Here is a 21,922-nt window from a genome sequence, read left to right as displayed (position 1 = left end):
CCTTAAAAATTAAATAAGTAATACATGTTCATTAAACAAAAATCAGGAAAAAAGAAACTAAAAGAAAAATTAATTATGAATTCCACCAGGGTTGATATTTTAGTGTATATCCTTCTAATCTTTCAATATACAGAGGGACAGATAAACAGTCAAATCTGACTAAGGCCATACCACCCTGAATGTCCTTGATTCTGGAATTCTGAACAGAATCAGATTTGGTTAGTGCTTGTTAGGGAGACAGACACAAAACTATATACGTGTGGTGTGTCTGTATATATTATGTGTGTATGAAATTTTTATTCTCAGGCCCACCCCAGATCTAATGAATCAAAACTCTGGAGGTGAGGCCTAGAATTTTTGCATATATATACTCACACAAATATATCTAACAAAAAATGATATTATGTAATATATGTATTTTTAGCCTACTTTTTTTATCCTGTGTAGTAACTATATTTTTATGCTGAATATAGATCTAAATCTTAATTGATGCAATGTTTTCCAGTGTGTGAATATGTTATAATTTGTTTAATTTGTTCTCCGTTATTGGATTCCAAGATTTTTGTTCCATTTTTTTATTATTAAAAACAATACTGCGTTGACTATCTTAGTACATGTATTTCTTTATATTTGCTGTTTTTTCTTAATAATTTACATATATAGTTGTGTGAAGTTTATGAACTTCTAAGAATCTTTGGTAGTGTGAGAGACAATACATTCTAATTTAAATTTGTACTAGTAGTTACTGGTAAGATTTATTGGCCATTTTTATTTATCTCTGTGAATTACCTATTTATATCTATTGCCTATTTTTCTATTGGATGTCTATCTTTTCATTTTTTTGGTAGGATCTTTTTATTAGAATGAAAACTCTTTGTCATATGTTTAAGATATTTCCCCTCATTTTTTTGTTGTTAATCCTTACCTGAGGATATTTTTCCATTGATATTTTAGAGAGAGTGGAAGGGATGCGGAGACAGAGAGAGAAACATCAATGTGAGAGAGATACATCGATTGGTTGCCTCCTGCAAGTGTCCAACCAGGGCCCAGAATCAAGCCTGCAACCTAGGTATGTGACCTTGACCGGAATTGAACCTGGGACCCTTCAGTCCATGCCAATGCTCTATCCACTGGGCCAAACCAGCTAGGAGTTCCCCCAGTTTTGTTTTGTTTTTTTAATTTTACTTATTTAGTAGGTTCATTTCCTCCAGCTACCATCTCTTACAAAGCTAATACTTTTCTGCAGTTAGATGCTGCCCCAAATGCTAAATCACCAGTTTTTAAAATATCTTTCTTGATTTCAGAGAGGAAGGGAGAGGGAGAAAGAGAAAGAAACATCAATGATGAGTGAGAATCATTGATCTGCTGCCTCTTGTATGCCCCACACTGGAGATCGAACCCGCAACCAGGGTGTGTGACCTGACCGGGATTCGAACCGTGACCCGTTTCATAGGTCGATGCTTGGCCACTGAGCCATGCTGGCTGGGCTTACTCACCATTTTTATTTGCTGTATGATATTTCTTTGAGTTGGATGTACCAGAATATACTTTATTAGCCTCAGTTTTAGGGATCCTCAAGAAGGCTTAAGTGTCATGAGTGCTTTGATTTCAGACTCTCTACTTACTTTCTTTAACCAGATGCTAACCCTGAGGTGACAATGACAATGCTTCGCTGGATCTATACGGATGAGTTGGAGTTCAAAGAAGATGATGTGTTCCTGACTGAGTTGATGAAACTAGCTAATCGGTTTCAGCTACAGCTCCTTAGGGAGAGGCAAGTCACAGCAGATATATTCAAGCACCTCAGATGGTGGTGGCTGAGCTTTAATTATGGCAAGCTCTGGGAAAACAGCTTCTCCTGCTAATGTAAATAACTTTTGCAAGGTGTTTTTTAAAGGCTATAGGGGGGAGAGAATTTTATCTCTCTTGTTTTGTGTTATCTTGTAAGCTAAATTTTGCTAACGCCTTTAAGGTATTCTTTTTTCTTTCCCTGGTTTATTATCCGAGATTACATAATTGTGTGAATTGATAAACTTGAGTATGGAATAACAAAATCCAGTATTCAAACCCTCAACTTTCCCTCCTGTACCTTTTTCCTTTGACATTTTACTCTACTTTCTGATCTATCTACGTGAATGAAGTCCTTGGTCATAGTCTCTTTGTTGGAAACACATTAATGTCTAAATTAACACACGAGAGAATATAGATCGGTAAGTTTCTGAGGTCTTTTACTCATTTGATATTGCTTCCTTAGGTTCCCAAGGAGATAGCCTGCTATGTTGTTTTTGTTTTTGTTTTCCTGCTATGTTTTTTATGCTGCATTTTCTCTGTTGCTTTCCCAAGTTGGCCTTGCAGAACAATGAGGAGAAAACATTCAACAGATGTCAGGCAAAATGCCCTTAAGTTTTTGTTGGAGATGTGGCCCTTGGTAGTTAGCTGAGTTGATGGAGTGTCTTTTTACATTATTTTGTGATCTTTTTTGTGAAGAAATGGGTTTGAGTGGGTGAGGGGTTGTTTCAGCCGTCAAGAGGCATTCCACCTCCACCGTTGTTGTGTTGCCCTTAAGGAGATCTTGCTACTACAACAGCTTGCTCTGTTTTCACTGGGGGGCTGATGTTTCCCGTGGGACAGCACATTATGCCCCATGCGAGTTAGTACACAGGTTACTCCTAACTGTTTATGATTGATGTGGGCTTGAGTGCATTTAAATACCTAAATGTAATAACTAAGAAAAAACCCAAACATATCTAAGATTTTTGTAAGCACGTTAGGCTAACACTAACTTTATTGTCAGGGCCTTTTGTTTGTTTATTTGTGTGAGTTTTTGAACCATCCATCTGAGAGGGAAATGGAGTGATTTTAATTAGATTGAATGTGATTTATGTATTTTTTTTCCTTTAGATTTCCGGAGCTTTTTCCATTGACCTTGTCAACTTGTTTATAATTAAATTGCTTTGATAAAAATGCTCTGGGGTTGGAGTAGTTTAGATAATTGTAATCTGTGTGATGGGTTCTTTAATTAACATGCTTGTTGTTTATTGACTGATTAGGCTTCATAACTATCAACATTATCAGGCTCAATTTTGTATTGTTGGATGTGGGCATCAAGTTGTTGTCTGTCAGGCCTTTTAGAGCTGGAATTGTAGCGATCCAAGAGTGGGATCAAATGTTGGCTTTTTACACTATCCCAGAGTGCTCCCTACTGTCAGCAGGAGGAATTGCACATTTCAGATAGTGAAAGGGCTGTGACACACATGTGAGCGGTTAAACATGAAGCGCGAGTTGCTCATTTTTGTAACATAGTGATCTTGGTGGTTTGGGAATGCTATCGCCAATTTGGTTGAAAGGAAGTTTTTTGGTAAGCTTAGGGAAATACTCTAAAAAAGAATTAATAGTGTCTGCTAAAAATTAACAGTTAAAATAATAATTTTTTCCCTGTTTATACAATACATGTTCAGTGTATGGTATTTGGAAAATATAGAATGATATAAAGAAGAAAACCAGCCCTAGCCGGTTTGGCTCAATGGATAGAGCATTGGCCCGTGGACTGAAGGGTCCCCAGTTCCATTTTGGTCAAGGGCATGTACCTTGATTGCAGGTTCCCTGGCCCTGGTTGGGTGTGTGCAGAAGGCAACCAATCGATGTTATTTCTCTCTCTCTCTCTCTCTCTCTCTCTCTCTCTCCCCCCCCCCCCTTTCCCTTCCACTCTCTCTAAAAATCAATGGAAAAATATCCTCTGGTGAGGATTAAAAAAACAAAAACAAGGAAGAAAACTAAGTCATCCATAATTGAACCACTGTTAGCCATTTGTTGTTTATTTTTTGAGTAATTTTTTGTGTCTCTCATTTATACACATGGGATTGATACCAAAAACTAGACACGAGTTAATGGGACACAGATAAATGCTTGATTTTGTATTTTAAAAATCAGGTTTATTGTTTTTGTGCATCTGTATCCTTTTTGTATTCTAAAATTAAGAACGTATTAACAAAATCCTTTCAGAATAGTTAGTCTGTCTTCCTATTTTTCAAAGAGAAGATGTGAACTGAGAATCTGAATATTAAAATAAAGATTACATGTTCTTCAGTCGTGGAAACCATGTCACTTACTATTTATAGCCTATCCAGATAGTGAATGGCACTCTGGGGATCCCAGAGTTTAGTGAAAATGAAGTGTCTGCCAGTTTTAACAAAACATCTGTCTTCATGAAACATAGTTGACTCACTTGATGCAATGTCATTTGGCTGTAGAAAGGAAGAGTTGAATTTTCAGACTCTAAGCTTCGTCTGTAAACATGTTTTGAAAGTACTCTACAAAGGTGATTCGGTACTCCCTGAAATTATACCAGATGTTAGGACACTAGGATGGCAAGACTGTGGATATTTGTCATTGTAAAAGTGATAAATATTTTATACGTATATATATCTGAAAAGAGGTCTTTTCTCCTGGAATGCTCTGATTTCATAGCTGAGGTCCGAATGACTACCTTAAGCATTGCTGTGATATGGTAGAAGTTTGCAGAAACTAGTGGTTCAGACAGGCAGACAGGAGGTTCCAAAATGTAACATTATTTACACATTATTGTAATAGCCATATTTAGATATTGTAACAATTTGATTTAGAAGTGTCCTGGGGGAGATGCTTCTTCATACACCAAGACAGCTATGTTACTTAAAAACAAAGCATTTGCCCTGGCCAGGTTTCTCAGTTGGTTAGTGTCGTCCCCATACTCCAAGATTATGGATTGGATCCCTGGTCAGGGCACATACAAGAAGCAACCAATGACTGCATAAATAAATGGAACAACAAATTGATCCCTCCCTCCCTCTTCTCTCTAAATTAGCAAATAAAAGTTAAAACAACAACAACAACAAAGCATTTAAGCATAGGTCTTGAAATAAATTAGGTACCTGCATTTACTGCTAAATGGAGAAATGACTAAGATTATTCTTGCTCCTAGCCTAAGATCTCATTTGTGAGGTTTTGAAAATTTGTTCCTCATTCTTTCCAGGTCTTTCTCACAACTCTCCTCCTTTCTTCCCCCATCTCTCACTCTCAGGGTCTTTCTCCATTTCTGTTAACTAAACCTCACCTGTTAAAATAATGAATTATGTGCTAGCCAATGAGTTATTCTTATTTATGATAGTACTGAAACCCATTCATGTTAGCTGTTAAATCATGCAGCTTCCTGAGAAGGACCTCAAACTTATGATCATTCCTTATTCTGTACAAAATTTATACAGTTTTATTTTTAAAAACACAAGAGAGAGATCCTCTAACCTCTGATAGAATATTATCTTTGTTTTATAGACAAGGCGATGAGGCATCAGAGGGCTTATGTAATTTGGCCTCTAAAATTCAGTGAATCTCAACTCAGGTCTTACTTACCTCACAGTTCATTTTGCTCTCATTCTGTGCTTGTGATCAGAAAAGGGTTTTTGTGGGGGATGTGGGACAGAGAAAGCAATGGTGGGGTGTCAGGGAATACCCCTGACACTATATTAGGCCTCTCTGCTGTCCTTGGAGGTGAACCTGATTTGGAGAGAAATGTACAGGCAAGGGAGATGGAAGGATCATTCCACCAGCCTCCTTCCTCCTTGCCCCCAGGCTCAGTTCTGAGGAGGCTCACTAATGTTTCCAGGAAATGTGGGGTTTCAGAAGCCTGGGTCTCCCCCAGGCTGCATCTTTTAGGCCAGGGTTTTTGCCTGCTTTGTGCTACCAGAGGCTTGCTTGCCTGTGTACAGCCCTCCCTTCTCTGATGTAGTTGTTCTCTTAGTGATCATTGTTGTTGTCACCAGGCTTTAGGGGACATCCATTGCAACCAGCTCTTCACTGTCTTGGTTTACTATGGCTTGCACTAACTCAGTTGTTTCTATAAATGATAGCTTTTTTTGTGTGGGGGCTTTTTAAACAGCTTTATTGAGTTATAATTCACAAAACAAATACTTCATCCTTTAGGAGGACTTTTAAGGGTCTGTTAACATGTGGAGGCATAAAGCCTCATATTTGAAGCTATTTCTAAGCCACATTGATTGCATAATAGAGATGTGCTAGTGGGAACTGCAATTGTGTCCCATATATTTGGGGGATTATGCTTAATGTGTATCTACAGGTTATTTGGATTCTGGCCAGAATGAGCAATATAATTTTATACTAGTACTTTTACAATATGGTAGCTCAGCTGTTATTTATTCATAACTACTTCACTTACCCTTACACTTTAGTGTTATTGGACATAGCCACCAATACACAGATTATTGCTTTGGTTTGTTAATTTATGAATAGATTTGTCCTAATAATACTGTTCATTATTAATATTCTCTTGCAGATGTGAGAAGGGTGTTATGTCTCTGGTGAATGTCAGGAACTGTATTCGCTTCTATCAGACCGCGGAGGAGCTAAATGCCAGCACTCTGATGAACTACTGCGCGGAAATTATTGCAAGTCATTGGGTGAGTGAGAGATTGAGGGGTGTGGACAAAGCACCCTCACTGGAAGTCAGAAGACCTGGGTGTGAGACCTGGTTTCATGGCAAGTTACCTCTCTGACACCTGGTTTCTTATCACAAAGTTGGAAGCTAAGTAGTGGCATTATATGGTCTGTGAGATTTAAAAAAAAAAGTTTTAATTGATTTTTAGAGAGAGAGGGAGAGGGATAGGAAGGTAGAAACATTGATGAGATAGAACATTTATTGGCTGCCTCTGCACACCTCCTATTAGGGATTGAGCCCGCAACCTGGGCATGTGCCCTGACTGGGAATCGCACCTCTTGATTCCTGGGTCAATCCTCAACCACTGAGCCACACCAGCCGGGCTGTGAGAATCTTTATGGCTCTCAAAGTCTCATAGTTATGATTTCAGAGCTAAGGGCAAGTACCCCAGGCCAAGAAACAGGCTTGGAACGAAGGTGCACCTGCCTTTACCCTCCTTCTACAGGAGTCATGGCTGTGGGCCCCGGAGCAGGAGCTGCTGTGGAGCCAGCAGGCCTGCAGAGCTTGGCATTGCCTTGGGCTTCCTGTGCTCTCTCCATCCTGTGGAGCGCACTGTTCAATTTAGATTTTCCCTTCTTAGTAGCTTTCATCATAAAGAGTAGTTTTTGTATTTCTTTTTATGTTGTCTGTTTAGCATTTTTAAAGAATCATGGCTAGTGCCATGTTTTATAACCTAGTTTCTTTGAATTATTTGGAATTCAACAACATTGTGAGCAAAAGTATCTAAAAGACCCCTAGCCAGTTTGGCTCAATGGATAAAGTGTCGGTCTGTGGACTGAAGGGTCCCGGGTTCGATTCCAGTCAAGGGCATGTACCTCAGTTGCAGACTCGACCTGGTTATGGTGTGTGCTGGAGACAACCTGTCAATGTGTGTCTCTCTCACATCGATGTTTCTCTCTCTGTCTGTCCCCCTCCCTTCCACTCTCTAAAAAAATCAATGGAAATATATCCTCTGGTGAGGATTAACAACAACAACAACAAAGTGTCTAAAAGAATTGGGTTTTAAAGAATTGAAACAGGAATGGTAACCTTTCTGCTAAAATAGGTTTACATTTAGAGATCTGCAGTAGTAGAGTTCAGTTGTGACTGAGTGGAGTGAATTATGTGTTCAAGTTCTGATTAATTCGGGAATTGCCACCTGTGTGGGGATGGGGCGAAGGACTCTTGTCCTGTGGAGGGCTCCTCGTGGCTGCGTCCGTGCCCGACGGCAGTGTTGCTGTGCTTTTCTGTCACCAGCAGGCACATGCTGTGGTGACTGGTACAGGCTTGGGAGGTGGGCCTGGTGGCTCTAGATGCCAACTCAGCCATTTATCTCTGTGTCGACTCGGGCAGGGCAAGTAGCCTCCTTATGTTTTCCTTTCTTCATCTGCAAAATGGAAATGATAACAGTACCTACCTTACAGGGTTTTTGTGAGGATTAAATGAGTTGGGTAATGTTAAACTCCTTAAAGTAGGGCCAGACTGTTCTAAGGGCTTCTTAGTGATTATCAGTTGTTTTGATATGTTGAGTCTGTTCTGCTTTTCACTGTCTTTTTAATCCTTAGGATGACTTGCGAAAAGAGGACTTCAGCAGCATGAGTGCTCAGTTGTTATACAAAATGATCAAATCCAAGACTGAGTACCCATTACATAAAGCTATCAAAGTGGAAAGAGAAGATGTGGTCTTTCTTTATCTAATTGAAATGGATTCACAGGTACTGTAGCTGTTCTTTCCATTTCATGCCTTTTCCCCAAACTATACTCTGCTTGTTTTTCTCTAGAATGCTCTTCACTTCCTTCTGAGCCCTTACTGGAACAGTCTTTAGTGCAGTGTTTCTCCTAGGTGTTTGTTTAAGGCATCTGAGCTCCTCAATTCTTCCAGCCGCTGCCCATTGCCCAATTCCAGAGCCACACCCGTACCAGTAGGTAGTTTTTACTGCAGAACCCACCTTCTAGATACCAAAATCTGTTTTAGTTTTCCTTGCTGCAATAAGAAATTACCACAAAACTGTTGACTTAAAAAACACCAATTTATTATCTCATCGTTTGTACGTTGGGAGTCCAGTACAAGGTGTCAGAACAGTCTGTGTTCCTTCCTGGAGGCTGTAGGGGTGAGTCCATTTCCTGCTCATTTGGGTTGTTGGCAGAATTCAGTGCCTTGTGGCTATAGGGCCAATGTCCCGATTTTCTTGCTGGCTATAAGCCAAGGGCTATTCTCAGCTTCTACAGGCAATCGCCTTCCTTAGCGCATGGCCCCCTCCTCCATCTAAACAGTCAGTGATGGTGGATCAAGTTCTTCTCGTGTCACATCTCTCAGACCTATTCTTCTCTTTTTCACTTTTAAGGGCTCATGTGATTAATAGGTTGGGCCCTGCTGGATAATCCAGGGTGCTTTTTCCCTTTTCAAGGTTCTTAACCTTAATCACACCTGCAAAATGTCTTTCATCATGGAAGGTGACATAGTCACAGGTTCTGGGGATTAGGACATGACATCTCTGGGGCTAGTATTCTGCCTACCACACTGCCTTAGGAGAAGTGCCGTTGCTTTTGACGGATGGGAGTGTAGTATGTTTTATCCTGGGTGTCCAGTGTGTGAGGGAGACATAAAAATGCCAGGAGGAATTAAATAGTGAAGCCACAGTCGTTCATGAAAACATTAGCAGATTCCCATTGGGCTCTCTGAAACTCAGCCTGGCACTGTGTTCCTCTAGCCCTGTCTGCATTTCCCCCTCGGTCCTTGTACTGTCTTCCATGGTGTTTGCATTTGCTCCGTGATTCCCCATTACTTCTGTGCTCCCTGAATGTACGTGCCCTGAGGAGGCCTGAGAGAAGTTAGCGAATTCAGTTGAATTTGGGGAGTAAGCTAAATTTTGATATTTGCATAAGAGATGCTATTTAAGAGTCAAGGTGGGAGAGATTAAGATCAATTGCATTCTCTACTGGCTGGATGCTAATTCACAAATTTATCTGTGCAGCTCCCTGGGAAGCTGAATGAACTGGATCATAATGGAGACCTTGCTCTAGACCTAGCTCTTTCACGGCGCCTAGAGAGCATCGCCACCACGCTAGTTAGTCACAGAGCTGATGTGGACATGGTAGACAAGAATGGCTGGAGCTTGTTACATAAAGGAATCCAAAGAGGTAGGAAGAGGTGTATTTTATATTTTTCTTTGCAGGCAATTTTACTCATATCCAAGTAATTTTTGAAAACTGTCTGGCCCTGTTCTATAGATTCTTAAAGGCTTTTTGAGTCTGTACTCCTAGGACTACATGATTTAGAATTTGTGATCAGTGGGTCAAGGAGGGACTGAAGAGCTATTGCCTGTGCCTTGTTAGGCTCTTCATGGTGTCAACAGGGCCCCTGGAAGAAAGGCTAGAAAGACGGTATTTTCAGAAGAAATACCTTTTACTTGGAAGCAATTGATTTGTTTGCTTTTCAGTATCTTTCTCCAGGAATTGTGCTAGGAAGACTTATATCAGTTACTATAAGAGGGAAAGTACCAAAACCACAAATATTTAAACATATTCATGGATTCAGAGTTGTCACTTTTACAAACTAGACTTCTCTTCTGTCCTAAGTGATAAAGTTTCATTTTGTTTTAGAAAAGTTATATTTTGTAGCTATATTTTGAGTACATAGTCATTAATAGTCGGAGAATATGGAAGTGATATAATTAAGGTCAAAACATTTTAATTTTAATGAATTTGCTTTTCAAGGGAAAAAAATACCTTTTTCCTTTTTTTTCTCATGGCTTATTAATTCTTTTTTTTTTTTAATGTATTTTATGGATTTTTTACAGAGAGGAAGGGAGAGGGATAGAGAGCTAGAAACATCGATCAGCTGCCTCCTGCACACCTCCTACTGGGGATGTGCCCGCAACCAAGGTACATGCCCTTGACCGGAATCGAACCTGGGACCTTTCAGTCTGCAGGCTGACGCTCTATCCACTGAGCCAAACTAGTTAGGGCGGCTTGCTTATTCTTAAGTCCCAAATGGATTCTGCCTGATTCAACTTTGCAGTAGTCTTTTTTTAATTTTTATTAAAAATGTTTAATGTTGATAATTATTGCAGACTTCCCCTATCTCCCCCTTTGCCTATCACCACCTACCCCTAGAGCCCCCTCTTTTGGCATTCACCACACTGTTGTCCATGGCCATGGGAGTTGCATAAATGTTCTGTAGCTAATCCCTTCAGCTTCTTTATTTAGGCACCCCTCCCCCCAGTTCCCTTTGGCTCCCGCCAGTCTGTTCCATGTATCCATGCTTCTGGTTCCATTTTGTTTGTCAGTTTATTTGGTTCATTAGATTCCACATATTAGTGAGATCATATGGTATTTGTCTTTCTCTTACTGGCTTATTTTGCTTTGCAAGGGTACGAGTTCCTTCTTTTTTATAGCTGCATAGTATTCCTTTGTGTAGATGTACCACAGTTTTTTTTATCCACCCATCTGTTGAAGGGTACTTGGGCTGTTTCCAAATCTTAACTATTCTAAATACTGCTGCTGTGAACATAGGGGTGCATATATTCTTTCTGATTGGTGTTTCAGAGTTCTCAGGATATATTCCCAGAAGTGGGATCATTGAGTCAAAAGGCAATTTAATTTTTGAGAAAACTCCATACAGTTTTCCACAGTGGCTGCACCAATCTGCATTTCCACCAACAGTGCACTAAGGTTCCCTTTTCTCCACATCCTCACCAGCACTTGTTTGTTGATTTATTGATATCACATCACACATGCAGGTGTGATGTGATATCTCATTGTAGTTTTAATTGCATCTCTCTGATGATTAGTGACCTTGAGCATTTTTTCATATATCTCTTGGTCATCTGTATGTCCTCTTTGGAGAAGTGTCTGTTTAGTTCCTTTGCCATTTTTTAATTGGATTGCTTGGCTTCCTGGTGTTGAGTTGTATAAATTATTTATAAATTTTGGAAATTAACCCTTTATCAGATGTATCATTAACGATTATGTTCTCCCATACAGTGGGTTCTCTTTTCATTTTTTTATAAATCTTTATTGTTGAAAGTAGTACATATATCCCTTTTTTCCCCCCATTGACCCTTCTAGCCTGCCTCCTCTTTTCATTTTGTTGATGGTTTCCTTTGCTGGGTAGAAGCTTTTTAGCTTGATATAATCCCATTGGTTTATCTTTTCCTGAGTTTCCCTTGCCCTTGGAGACATATTGGCAAAAATATTGCTGTGAGTCCTGCTGGTGTAGCTCAGTGGTTGAGTGTCGACCCATGAACCAAGAGGTCACTGGTTCAATTCCTGGTCAGGACACATGCTCGGGTTTTGGGGCCCATCCCTTGTAGGGGGCATGCAGAAGGCAGCCAATCAATGATGTTTCTCTCTCATTGATGTTTCTCTCTCATTGATGTTTCTATCTCTCCAACCCTCTCCTTTCCTTTCTCTCTAAAAATCAATAAAAATATGTAAAAAAATGTTGTTGCTAGAAGTGACTGATACTTTATTGCCTATGTTTTCGTCTAGGATTTTTATGGTTTTGCAACTTAATTTAAGTCTTTCATTCATTTTGAGTTTATTCTTGTGTATGGTGTAAGTTTCATTTTTGGGGTATGTATTCTGTCCAATTTTCCCAGCACCATTTGTTGAAGAGAGTGTCTTTACTCCATTGTATGCTCTTGCCTCCTTTGTCAAATATTACTTGTTGTGGTCTATATGCCTATTCTTATGCTAGTACCAGGCTGTTTTGATTACAATGGTCTTGTAGTATAGTTTGATATTCAGTATTGTGATACCTCCAACTTTGTTCTTCTTGCAGTAGTCATTTTTGACAGATAGCATTCTAGTATTGAATGAAAGCTTTCAAAAATGCCAGAGCCTTGCCCTGACCAGGTGACTTACTTGGTTGGAGCGTCATCCCATACATACATCAAAAGGTTATTGGTTTGATTCCGTGGGTTATAGGTTTCAAGTTCAATCCCTGATGAGGGTGTGTACAGGAGGCAATTGATCGATGCTTCTCTTTCACATCGATATTTCTCTCCTTTCCTCTATCTCTAAAATCAATAAAAACATTAAAGGGTGAGGATTAAAAAAACAAACCAACAACAACAAAATGCCAAAGCCTTAATTTTGTAGAGGGAAGGATGACTTGATTAAAGTACTTGGCCACTTTTTTGTTTACATGTGGATATCAGAGACAGAGTGTACTGGTTCCCCCACATCTTAGTCATGCATATTTACCCTTTCAATTATGTATTATTACACTATCCTTGTCTCTGCTACACTTTTGCCATTCACAAGTTGTTCCTCATAGGTGGAATGTAGTAACTTCAAATATGGTTCTGTTGTGGCTGTGGCTTTGTCCTTTTTGGGCAAAGGTTTTAACAATATAAACATCGCTCTAAGCCATGTGTTAGAGTGCTAAGCTTGCTGGCTGATGGAGAGGAAAAATTTGTTCATCATTGGGACGGAAATCCTCAGAGTACATCAGTGTCGAGAGCAGATGCATTTTTCCCAAGCGCCGTTCTGCATTGTGCAAAGCCATTGGTGCTTAGCGCTGGGCGTGTGTTCAGTGGGGAAAGTTTCCACATAGGGAATTATTCTTTCCCATACTGTTTAATGACTGAGATGTTTATTTTGGAAACAAATAGAAATGTTACTACAAAAACAATCTCAGAATTATGTTTCTTTCCTCTTAGGGAGTTAAATTCTTGTGTATGATGAAAAAACATCTTTGGTGAGTTATTAAATATTTTGGTGATTGCTTAGTTACAAGAATTGCCAAGAATTGGTGATGCATTCCTGATGCTTATTTTCAGATTATTTATTCTTCCACTCTGAATTTTATCATTTGCCTATAAGCCAATGGTTTGCAGTGTGGGTGTGATAAATCTGATTGCTGCTAACTTTGGAGAGTGTGGCACATTGTGGTGGATATAGCACTGGCATTGGAGGTTGGATGTACCAAGGTTTGAATCCTGGCTCATCCACTTACTCTGGCCTTGGACAAGTCACTTAACCACCCTGGTCTCCTTTTTCTCATCTGTGAAGTGGGAAGCATTTCTCTTTACTGATTGTTGGGAGAATGAGAGACAGTGTTAGCAGTACACCTGGCACAGTGACTGCCATGTGGTAGGGTTAGCCCATGGTTTTTACCTGGACCCTGTGCTGAGTGCCCATCTAGCTCCAATTCCTGTAGGAACATTTTTTACTTTTCCTTCCTCAACTTGAGCTATTAACCTTACTTTAAGTTTCTTATAACCAGAGTGAAGATCTTTCATATATGAGATTTAAGTCTGGTTCTGGACACATCTGTAAACAAAATAGTCAGTGATCATTCTATTGACTAAGTTATTCCAGTCAGTTTGTATGAAGAATGAAATAGGCAGCCAGTGTCTGGGTGAGTCCACAGGAGGGATGCCATCTCTTCTGATTAGCTGCATCTGGGCAAGAAGATGAATCCTTACTAAAATACATATATGTATCTAGTTTTCCTTGTGCTGATTTTTCTTAACAGCCAACATCAGTCAACGGGTCTCTTAAATAGGATGCTCCCGTCTGTTTGTAGCTTTGCACCACCGGGAGCAGCATGAGACACAGTTTGTATTAATTAAATAATGAAAGTTACTGTCTGTTCCCTGAATATAACTTCTATCCGGAAGCTGCATTCAAAGAAAAAAATGTATTTGGATTGTTTTTTAATGTTAACTGTGTTGTTAGGACTGTTTTTATGTGGACAAGTCATTATAATATCTCATGTACCAGACAGTGTTGTAGATGCGGTGATGAAGTAACTGCAACTTTTAAGCACCAAACAGTTTTTATTTTAAATGGTTTTGATGGAAATCTTTCCACAATGTATTAGAGGTTTTCTTATTGACAGGAACTTTATAAACAATGCTTTTAGTGTTTTCTATTCCCTCCCATCGTTGTTCTTTTTGTTAATTCTCACCTGAGAATATTTTTCCATTATTTTTGAGAGAGAGTAGGAGGGAGGGGAAGACACAAAGACAGACATATCCATGGGTTGTTTCCCACATGAGCCCCAACCAGGGCCAGGGATTGAGCCTCCAACTGAGGTATGTGCCCTTGACCGGAATTGAACCTGGGACCCTTCAGTCTGCAGGCCGATGCTGAAGGGGCCTGTGGTGGCCTAGTCACCTCAGTACAAGAGCTCACCTCCAGCAAGATGGTCCCTTGGAGGAAAGCGCAGAGTATCTGGGAGTGTTGAAAACCAAATAATTTTGAAATTCCATGTTCACTGAAGACCAGATGAAACCCATACATTCAGGTGAAAATGAACACAGGAATATAGATAACAGACTTGAGATCTTTGCCACTCCTGAAATCCTAAGCCCCATTCTAGATGTTTAGACTGCATAAGTATAATTGAAGAAGATGGAATGATATTGCAAGATGTAAAAGAAAACCTCTCATTAGTAACTTTAAGAGAAAATCATCATCTGGAAGTTGTGATTCAGAGGAGTGTGCATCTATAATATGGACAGAATTAGAAACAGATGAAAGTATCCAGATGCAAAGACAAAACAGATAAGCTATGGAAAGAGCACCATTGCTTATGATCGATATATTGAACAAGTTCCAAGGCACCTTTAGCAACCTGGCATTCATCCCAAGACCTCCAGCGAAGTTAAGAAGTATAATCAAGCCGAAACCGGTTTGGCTCAGTGGATGGAGCGTCGGCCTGCGGACTGGGGGGTCCCAGGTTCGATTCTGGTCAAGGGCATGTGCCTTGGTTGCGGGCACATCCCCGGTGGGGGGCGTGCAGGAGGCAGCTGATCGATGTTTCTAGCTCTCTATCCCTCTCCTCTCTCTTCCTCTCTGTGAAAAATTAATAGGGTATATTTAAAAAAAAAAAAATAAAAAAAATAAAAATAAAAATAAAAAAAAAGAAGTATAATCAACAATCATGGGACCAGCAGGTCAACCTGGGAGGTTGCTGTGCAGTTTTGGGATTTTCCAGTTTAAGAGGGGTGTGATTTGCAAGAAATTAGTCCTGTATAAACCTTGATGAAATGGGGACAGAATCTACAGACAGTACCTCTGAATCCCATGAGCTCTTGGGATGACTTAGCTATATACTCTGGACCAGGGGTGGGCAAACTTTTTGACTCGAGGGCCACAATGGGTTCTTAAACTGGACTGGAGGGCCGGAACAAAAGCATGGATGGAGTGTTTGTGTGAACTAATATAAATTCAAAGTAAAGGAGCGGAGGGGAGAGCCAGAGAACCCTCCACTCTTTCGGCTCCGCGGGCCGGATAGAACAGTTGAACGGGCCGGATCTGGCCCGCGGGCCGTAGTTTGCCCACGGCTGCTCTGGACTGTCAAGGGGAGGATGAGTTTTATTTGAAAGACTTCCCAGCTATGAGCTAATTGGGTTGTGTGGAGGCCACTGAAAAAAACAGTTGCTTCCACCCAGCTGGAATGTCTCATAGCATGCATTGTGCATTTATAACTGGATGGTTTCTGTGTTAATAGTTTATTATCTTATGCATTGTCATTCTTGTCTTATTTTCATTAAGAAACATTAATTTTATGTGTACTGATTTATGCATGTTTTGAATTATAAATGGAACTAAATCTAAGGAAGATTGAACTTTAATTTTATAGTGAACTTAATTCCTACCATCCTCCAAGTTAACTTGACAAGATAGTCTAACTGGTTTTCCACAGTATTTTTAATATTAAAGTGCCATTTGTCAGATTGCTTCGTTCTGAATTTAACCATGTATTCACAGAACCAATCTATCAGGGTTTTCTTGCTGGTATATAACACAATAGTTTCAGAAATGTATACCTTTAATATTTTCATGAAACGTAATTTTTTGCCTTTTGTCAAGATTCTCTGTCAAGATAGTTCTTTTCCCTCACACAGAACACTAAATAGACAAAAATGGTGGTTTGAGCTGTTGAAATTACTGGGTTTTATGTACGTTACTCAGTTTCAGTTTGATATTTGTGAATAGTCCTACTTAGCCTTTCTACCTGTAATACTCTTAAGAGTTAAGGCTTTGGAAGGAACTTAGAAATTTTATTTTTACATCCAGTTAATTTACCATGTAAAATTTTTTGTAACTAGCAATATGTACAGATTCTTTCTTCAAATATTCAGTTGTAAACTTTTTGTTAAGTCTGTTATGTTTGTATGTAATTAGATTGAGAAAAGAAAAAGAATCTTTGGGCAATAATAAAGCAATCAGATGTGGTCTTACTCTGAAGAGGAACCAATATGCAAGTACAGCAGGTTGAGGGTATGTGTTATTTAGGTACAAACTGTGAGAGGAAATGAGAGAGGGAGATAAATTGTATTGGGGAGAAATCTTGGAACCCTTTTTGAGAGTTAATGATCACAAGAGGCTTTTGAAGGATAGGAGCCTGGTATATTTAAACTAGAGGTCCGGTGCATGATGTTCATGCACTGGGGCGGGGGTGGGGAGATCCCTCAGCCCAGCCTTTGCTCTCTTACAGTCCGGGACCCCTCGGGGGATGTCTGCCGAGGGTCCTTAGCGCTGCCACAGAGGCAGGAGAGGCTCCTGCCACCGCTACTGTGCTTGCCAGTTGTGAGCCTGGCTTCTGGCTGAGCGGTGCTCTCCCTGTGGGAGCACACTGACCACCAGGGGGCAGCTCCAGCTTTGAGCATCTGCCCCCTGGTGGTCAGTGCGCGTCATAGCAACCGGTGTTCGGTCAATTTGCATATTTGCCTTTTATTATATAGGAGGATAGTGAAGTTGTACTGTGGTGAGGGGCAGGACAGATGACAGGTAATCAGAAATTGAACGAAGTCTTTTGAATTCAGGTGTGTAACTCTGTGGTCTCATGATGAGTTCCCTCCTACAGGTGTCCGGAGAGGTTCCGCTCAGACACACCCAGTTGTTTCTCTTTGTCTGCAGTTGCTGACTGGTGCCTTTTTGAGGCAACATTGGCCAAAACTTGCCCTGGGTTTTGTCATATGTAACACTACTTCTGTTATTTCTTTTCAAGGAGATGTCTTTGCTTCCACTTTCCTCATCAAAAATGGGGCCCACGTCAGTGCTGCTACCTTGAGTGCCCAGGAGACACCGTTGCACCTGGTGGCATTGTACAGTTCAAAGAAACACTCAGCAGATGTGATGTCTGCAATGGCACAGATTGCAGAGGCCCTTCTGCAGGCTGGTGCCAATCCCAACATGCAGGACAGCAAGGGCAGGTAAGTGGGCAAGCAAACAGACTGTTCTTAGCACCATTCCCAGTGGCATGTAACTGGCAGGCAGGGACTTGATGTTCTTTGGTTGGCATTATTCAATCTGATTTTTATTCAAGTCACAAACATTCATTTGATACACAAATGAGAGACATGACTAAGGCCTGAGGCATTTGGGGAAACCATTTCCATCCTAGATAACTGAGGTCCTTGGATTTTTAAGCAATTTCTGTCATCATCAGAGTGGTCATCTGGTTCAACTGCTCCAACGGAACCTTATTCTAGCCTCTTTGTTAGAGTTGCTTGGGTAAATTGAAGAAGTAGAGCACGCCATCTCAAGACAGTCTGTTTTATTTCTGTGAGGTCTAATTGCTGGGAAATTCTGCATGTTAAACCCAGTTCTACCTTCTTGTAAATACTTCCATTTATACAAGTCTATCTGCACAGCTTGCCACTTCTTCCTCAGCACAGCCCTTTGCATATTTGACAGTAGCAGTTGTATACCATTTGCCCCTTCCCAGAAATATTTACTTGAAGCTTCCTTGTGGTTTAGAATCTAAGAAAGGGCTGCCTGTTTTTGGGACAGCAATGTGGGAGGGGGTGAAGGGGAGTGAAGCCACCTAAATCACCACTTTTCATCATAGCAACTCAGTATTTTATATCTTTGAAAACCTTCTCAAAAAAAAATAAGAAAAGAGTTGTGTGAAGTTGTCAGAATAGGGAAAGAGATTTGTGTGACGGACAAAATACTTAAATAAGGTGGATCTCCATGAACTCTCAATATCATGTGATAATTATTTTATTACCCAAACATAATTGCATTCCTTTTTTTCTTCTGTTGATTCTTTGTCCCTGTCAGCTGCAGTAAACTCTGGCAGTCTGTAACTCTGAGATAGATGCCAGTCGGGGAGGCCCTGTGCTCCGCAGTGGCAGTCTCCTTCAGGGCACTCGAGGGCTAAAGAAAACAGTGAGGTGTGGTTAACTGACACTTTAATTAGTTCCTACCTGTTGCCACTCTGGATGTGTTTGAGTACAACAGAGAATTATGGAATGATAGAAACTGCTGGGGTTTTTTTGTTTGTTTTTAATACTCAAGGATATGTTTATTGTTTTTAGAGAGAGGAAGCGGTGGGGGGGTGATGGGGTTGGGGGGGATGGGAAGAAACATCGATGTGAGAAACATTGATCAGTTGCCTCTTGTACACGCTCCAACTGGGGACTGAACCTGAAATCTGGGTATGTGCCCTAACCAGGAATTGAACTTGCAACCTTTTGGTGTATGGGACGACACTCCAAGCAACTGAGCCATCCAGCCAGGGTGAAACTGATGTTTTAAAAACATGAATATAGGCATAATCAGTAAGGGTCAGGATTTAATTGGAGACTATTTATATCTCTTCCTTTTATTCTTATCCTTTTGGCTACTGAATAATGAAGGTTAACATATAAGCAAACCCATTTTCATTTTTTGTTACTTGGTCATGGTTTTGGGACACTGTTTGCCAGTGTAGAAGACCGTTGTAGAAATGTGGACGTTCTTGTGGATGGTGATTCTGGTCGCCTCCTGCTGTGGCTTCTGCTGTGCGCAGTCGGGGCCATCCTGACTGACACCTCTCCTCCTTCGTCCTGCAGGACTCCCTTACACTTGTCCATCGTGGCCAGGAACGAATACGTGTTCAATCAGTTGCTGCATTGTAAACAGTACGTAGGGAGACACGGAGAAATGAAAAAGCAGTTGTGAGGGTGGGATTGTGAGTGAAACATAATTTTTAAAATGTCTTTTAGTGTTGTAAATTTTAATAATTGAAAGTAACTTTTAAAAAATAATCATTCAACAAATATTCAGAGAAAGAATGAGGCTGTTGTCAGGACAGTGTCTGAAGAAAGCATTTGCTGCTCACATTGCTTCCTTGTTTCAGGTTAGACTTAGAACTGAAAGACCACGAGGGCAGCACAGCTCTGTGGCTTGCAGTGCAGTACATCACTGTGTCATCCGATCAGTCCGTAAACCCCTTCGAAGACCTCCCTGTGGTCAATGGGACTTCATTTGATGAAAACAGCTTTGCAGCGAGACTCATTCAGCGGGGCAGCAACACCAACGCACCTGACTCTAAAACAGGTAAAGTATGTATCCCTAAGAGCTAAGAGCTGATGCCCAAGTCTGGAGGCTCCATGAAATACAGTGTCAACGATTTACCAAAAATTTAGAAACTGAATGACATATTATTAAGAAGTATTTTATACTTAATTTTAACTATAGAGGAAGTCCAAGTTATTTTATTTTAATACTAGTGGCCCGGTGCACGAAATTCGTGCACATTAAAAGGGGATTAATTAGAGGAAACAATTTAATATTGCTATTTGCCCTTTCTCTATAATAGAAGTGTCAGAGAAGAAAGAAAATTAGTAAAATGTATATGAAAACCTTCCTTCCGTTAGAGTCTGGGCACACCACGGGACCCAGAGTCAAGTCCCCGCCCACCCACATGCACCTCAAAATCTTGTGAGACCCAGACCCGGCTGCCACCGCCCCCCCCCCCCCCCCATTGGGATAGATCCAGACCTGGCTAGTCCCACCCTTGTCAAGCCCCGCCAGGCAGGGAACGTAGCCTCAGGTCCCCTGGCCTGGCGCCAGGATGGGGGGGGCATGGCCTGAGGTCCCCCAGCCCAGACCGAGGTGGGGGGGCGTACCTTGAGGTCCCCTGTCAAGCCCCACCAGGTGTGGGACATGGCCTGAGATCCCTTGTCAAGCCCCACTGGGTGGGGGACATGGCCTGAGGTCCCCCATCAAGCCCTGCCAGGCAGGGGCGGGGGGCGCAGCCTCAGGTCCCCTATCAAGCCCCATCGGCAGGGGGGTGCAGCCTCAGGTCACCCCTGGGCTGGGGGCACGGCCTGAGTTCCCCTGACCCAGCAAGGGGGTGCACCTTGAGGTCCCCTGTCAAGCCCTGCCAGGCAGGGGGCGCAGCCTCAGGTCCCCTGGCTCGGTGCTGGGGCGGGGGGGTGCAGCCTGAGGTCCTCCGGCCTGGTGCTGGGGTGGGAGGCGCGGCCTGAAGTTCCCTGTCAAGCCCCAGCTAGTGGGGGTGTGGCCTGAGGTCCCCCGGCCTGGCGCTGGGGCCAGGGGAGCAGCCTGAGGTCCCCTAGCCCAGCACCAGACGGGAAGCGCACCTTGAGGTCCCCCGTCAAGCCCCACTGGGGGGGGGGGGGGGAGGCGTGGCCTGAGGTCTTCTGTCAAGCCCTGCCAGGTGGGGGGCATGGCCTGAGGTCCCCCGGCCTGGCACTGGGGCAGGGAAAGCAGCCTGAGGTCCCTTAGCCCAGCACCAGGATGGGAAGCGCACCTTGAGGTCCCCTGTCAAGCCTCGCCGGTTGGGGGGCGCGACCTGAGGTCCCCTGTCAAGCCCCACAGGGGCGGGGGAGGGCGTAGCCTCAGGTCCTTGCTGATTGCTTGTTAAGGCTCCTATGGGAACTTGGCCTCAGCTGTGGGTGCAGCCATCTTTGTGATGGAGTGATGGTTAATTAGCATATTCCCTCTTTATTAGATAGGATTGTGCTTAAAAAAATTTACCTGGCTGGCGTGGCTCACTGGTTGAGCATTGGCCTATGACCCAGGAGGTCACGGTTCAATTTCTGGTCAGGGCACATGCCCGGGTTGAGGGCTCAATCCCCAGTGTTGGTGTGCAAAAGGCAGCCAATCAATGGTTCTCTCTCATCATTGATGTTTCTATCTCTCTCTCCCTCTTTCCCTTCCTTTCTGGGGGAAAAAAAATTTAGCCAGACTTTGAGTTGTATACATTAAGCTGAAATACTTTTGTTTATTTAATGCAGTGAGTTGTAGACTTTTTGGACTCAGAACTCCTTTTACCCTCTTAAAGAGCTTTTGTTTTGGTGGGTTGTATTTCTGATGTTTATTGTATTAGAAGTTAAAACTGAGCTAAACCATTTTAAAACAAGAAGAAAAAAATTTTGTTTTATTTAGAAAAGAGTGATAATGCTAAACAAAATATTTCTAAGCCAAAGACAAACATTTAAGGCCCCAAGAGTAAAAGTGAAGTATTTAAGGAGCATTTTCTGGTAGCATTTAGGTCGCAGTGTCTTCAAAATAGACATCTAACTCAGAGTTTCTCAGACATGGACAACTCCCCCACCCCACCTCCAACTTCCCACCCAGGGACATTGGGCATCACCTGTAATCATTTTTTATTGTCACAGAAAGTTGGGGGTGCTGCTGTCATCTAGTGGGCAGAAGCCAGGAATACTGCTAAACATTGTGCGGTGTCTCATGGCA

The 21,922-nt window shown here is 41.7% G+C and overlaps 1 protein-coding gene across 3 annotated transcripts in view; it reads left to right on the top strand.

Moving 5' to 3' along the window:
* Positions 1-21,922, top strand: part of ANKFY1 (ankyrin repeat and FYVE domain containing 1) — an 81,585-nt gene that overhangs the window by 34,414 nt on the left and 25,249 nt on the right. For 2 of the 3 annotated variants that reach the window (XM_080681361.1, XM_080681362.1), the window contains exons 4-10: positions 1,639-1,774; positions 6,329-6,452; positions 8,035-8,184; positions 9,445-9,610; positions 17,442-17,646; positions 19,273-19,341; positions 19,560-19,759. In XM_080681361.1, the coding sequence (XP_080537487.1) occupies positions 1,639-1,774; positions 6,329-6,452; positions 8,035-8,184; positions 9,445-9,610; positions 17,442-17,646; positions 19,273-19,341; positions 19,560-19,759 (1,050 nt within the window). Of the gene's footprint in view, positions 1-1,638; positions 1,867-6,328; positions 6,453-8,034; positions 8,185-9,444; positions 9,611-17,441; positions 17,647-19,272; positions 19,342-19,559; positions 19,760-21,922 lie in introns of all 3 variants that reach the window. The other variant, XM_080681363.1, reaches the window with a different exon arrangement.

This window comes from Plecotus auritus, assembly GCF_963455305.1.
Source record: "Plecotus auritus genome assembly, chromosome: 7".
Taxonomy (NCBI): domain Eukaryota; kingdom Metazoa; phylum Chordata; class Mammalia; order Chiroptera; family Vespertilionidae; genus Plecotus; species Plecotus auritus.
This window is presented reverse-complemented; position numbering and strand designations above follow the sequence as displayed.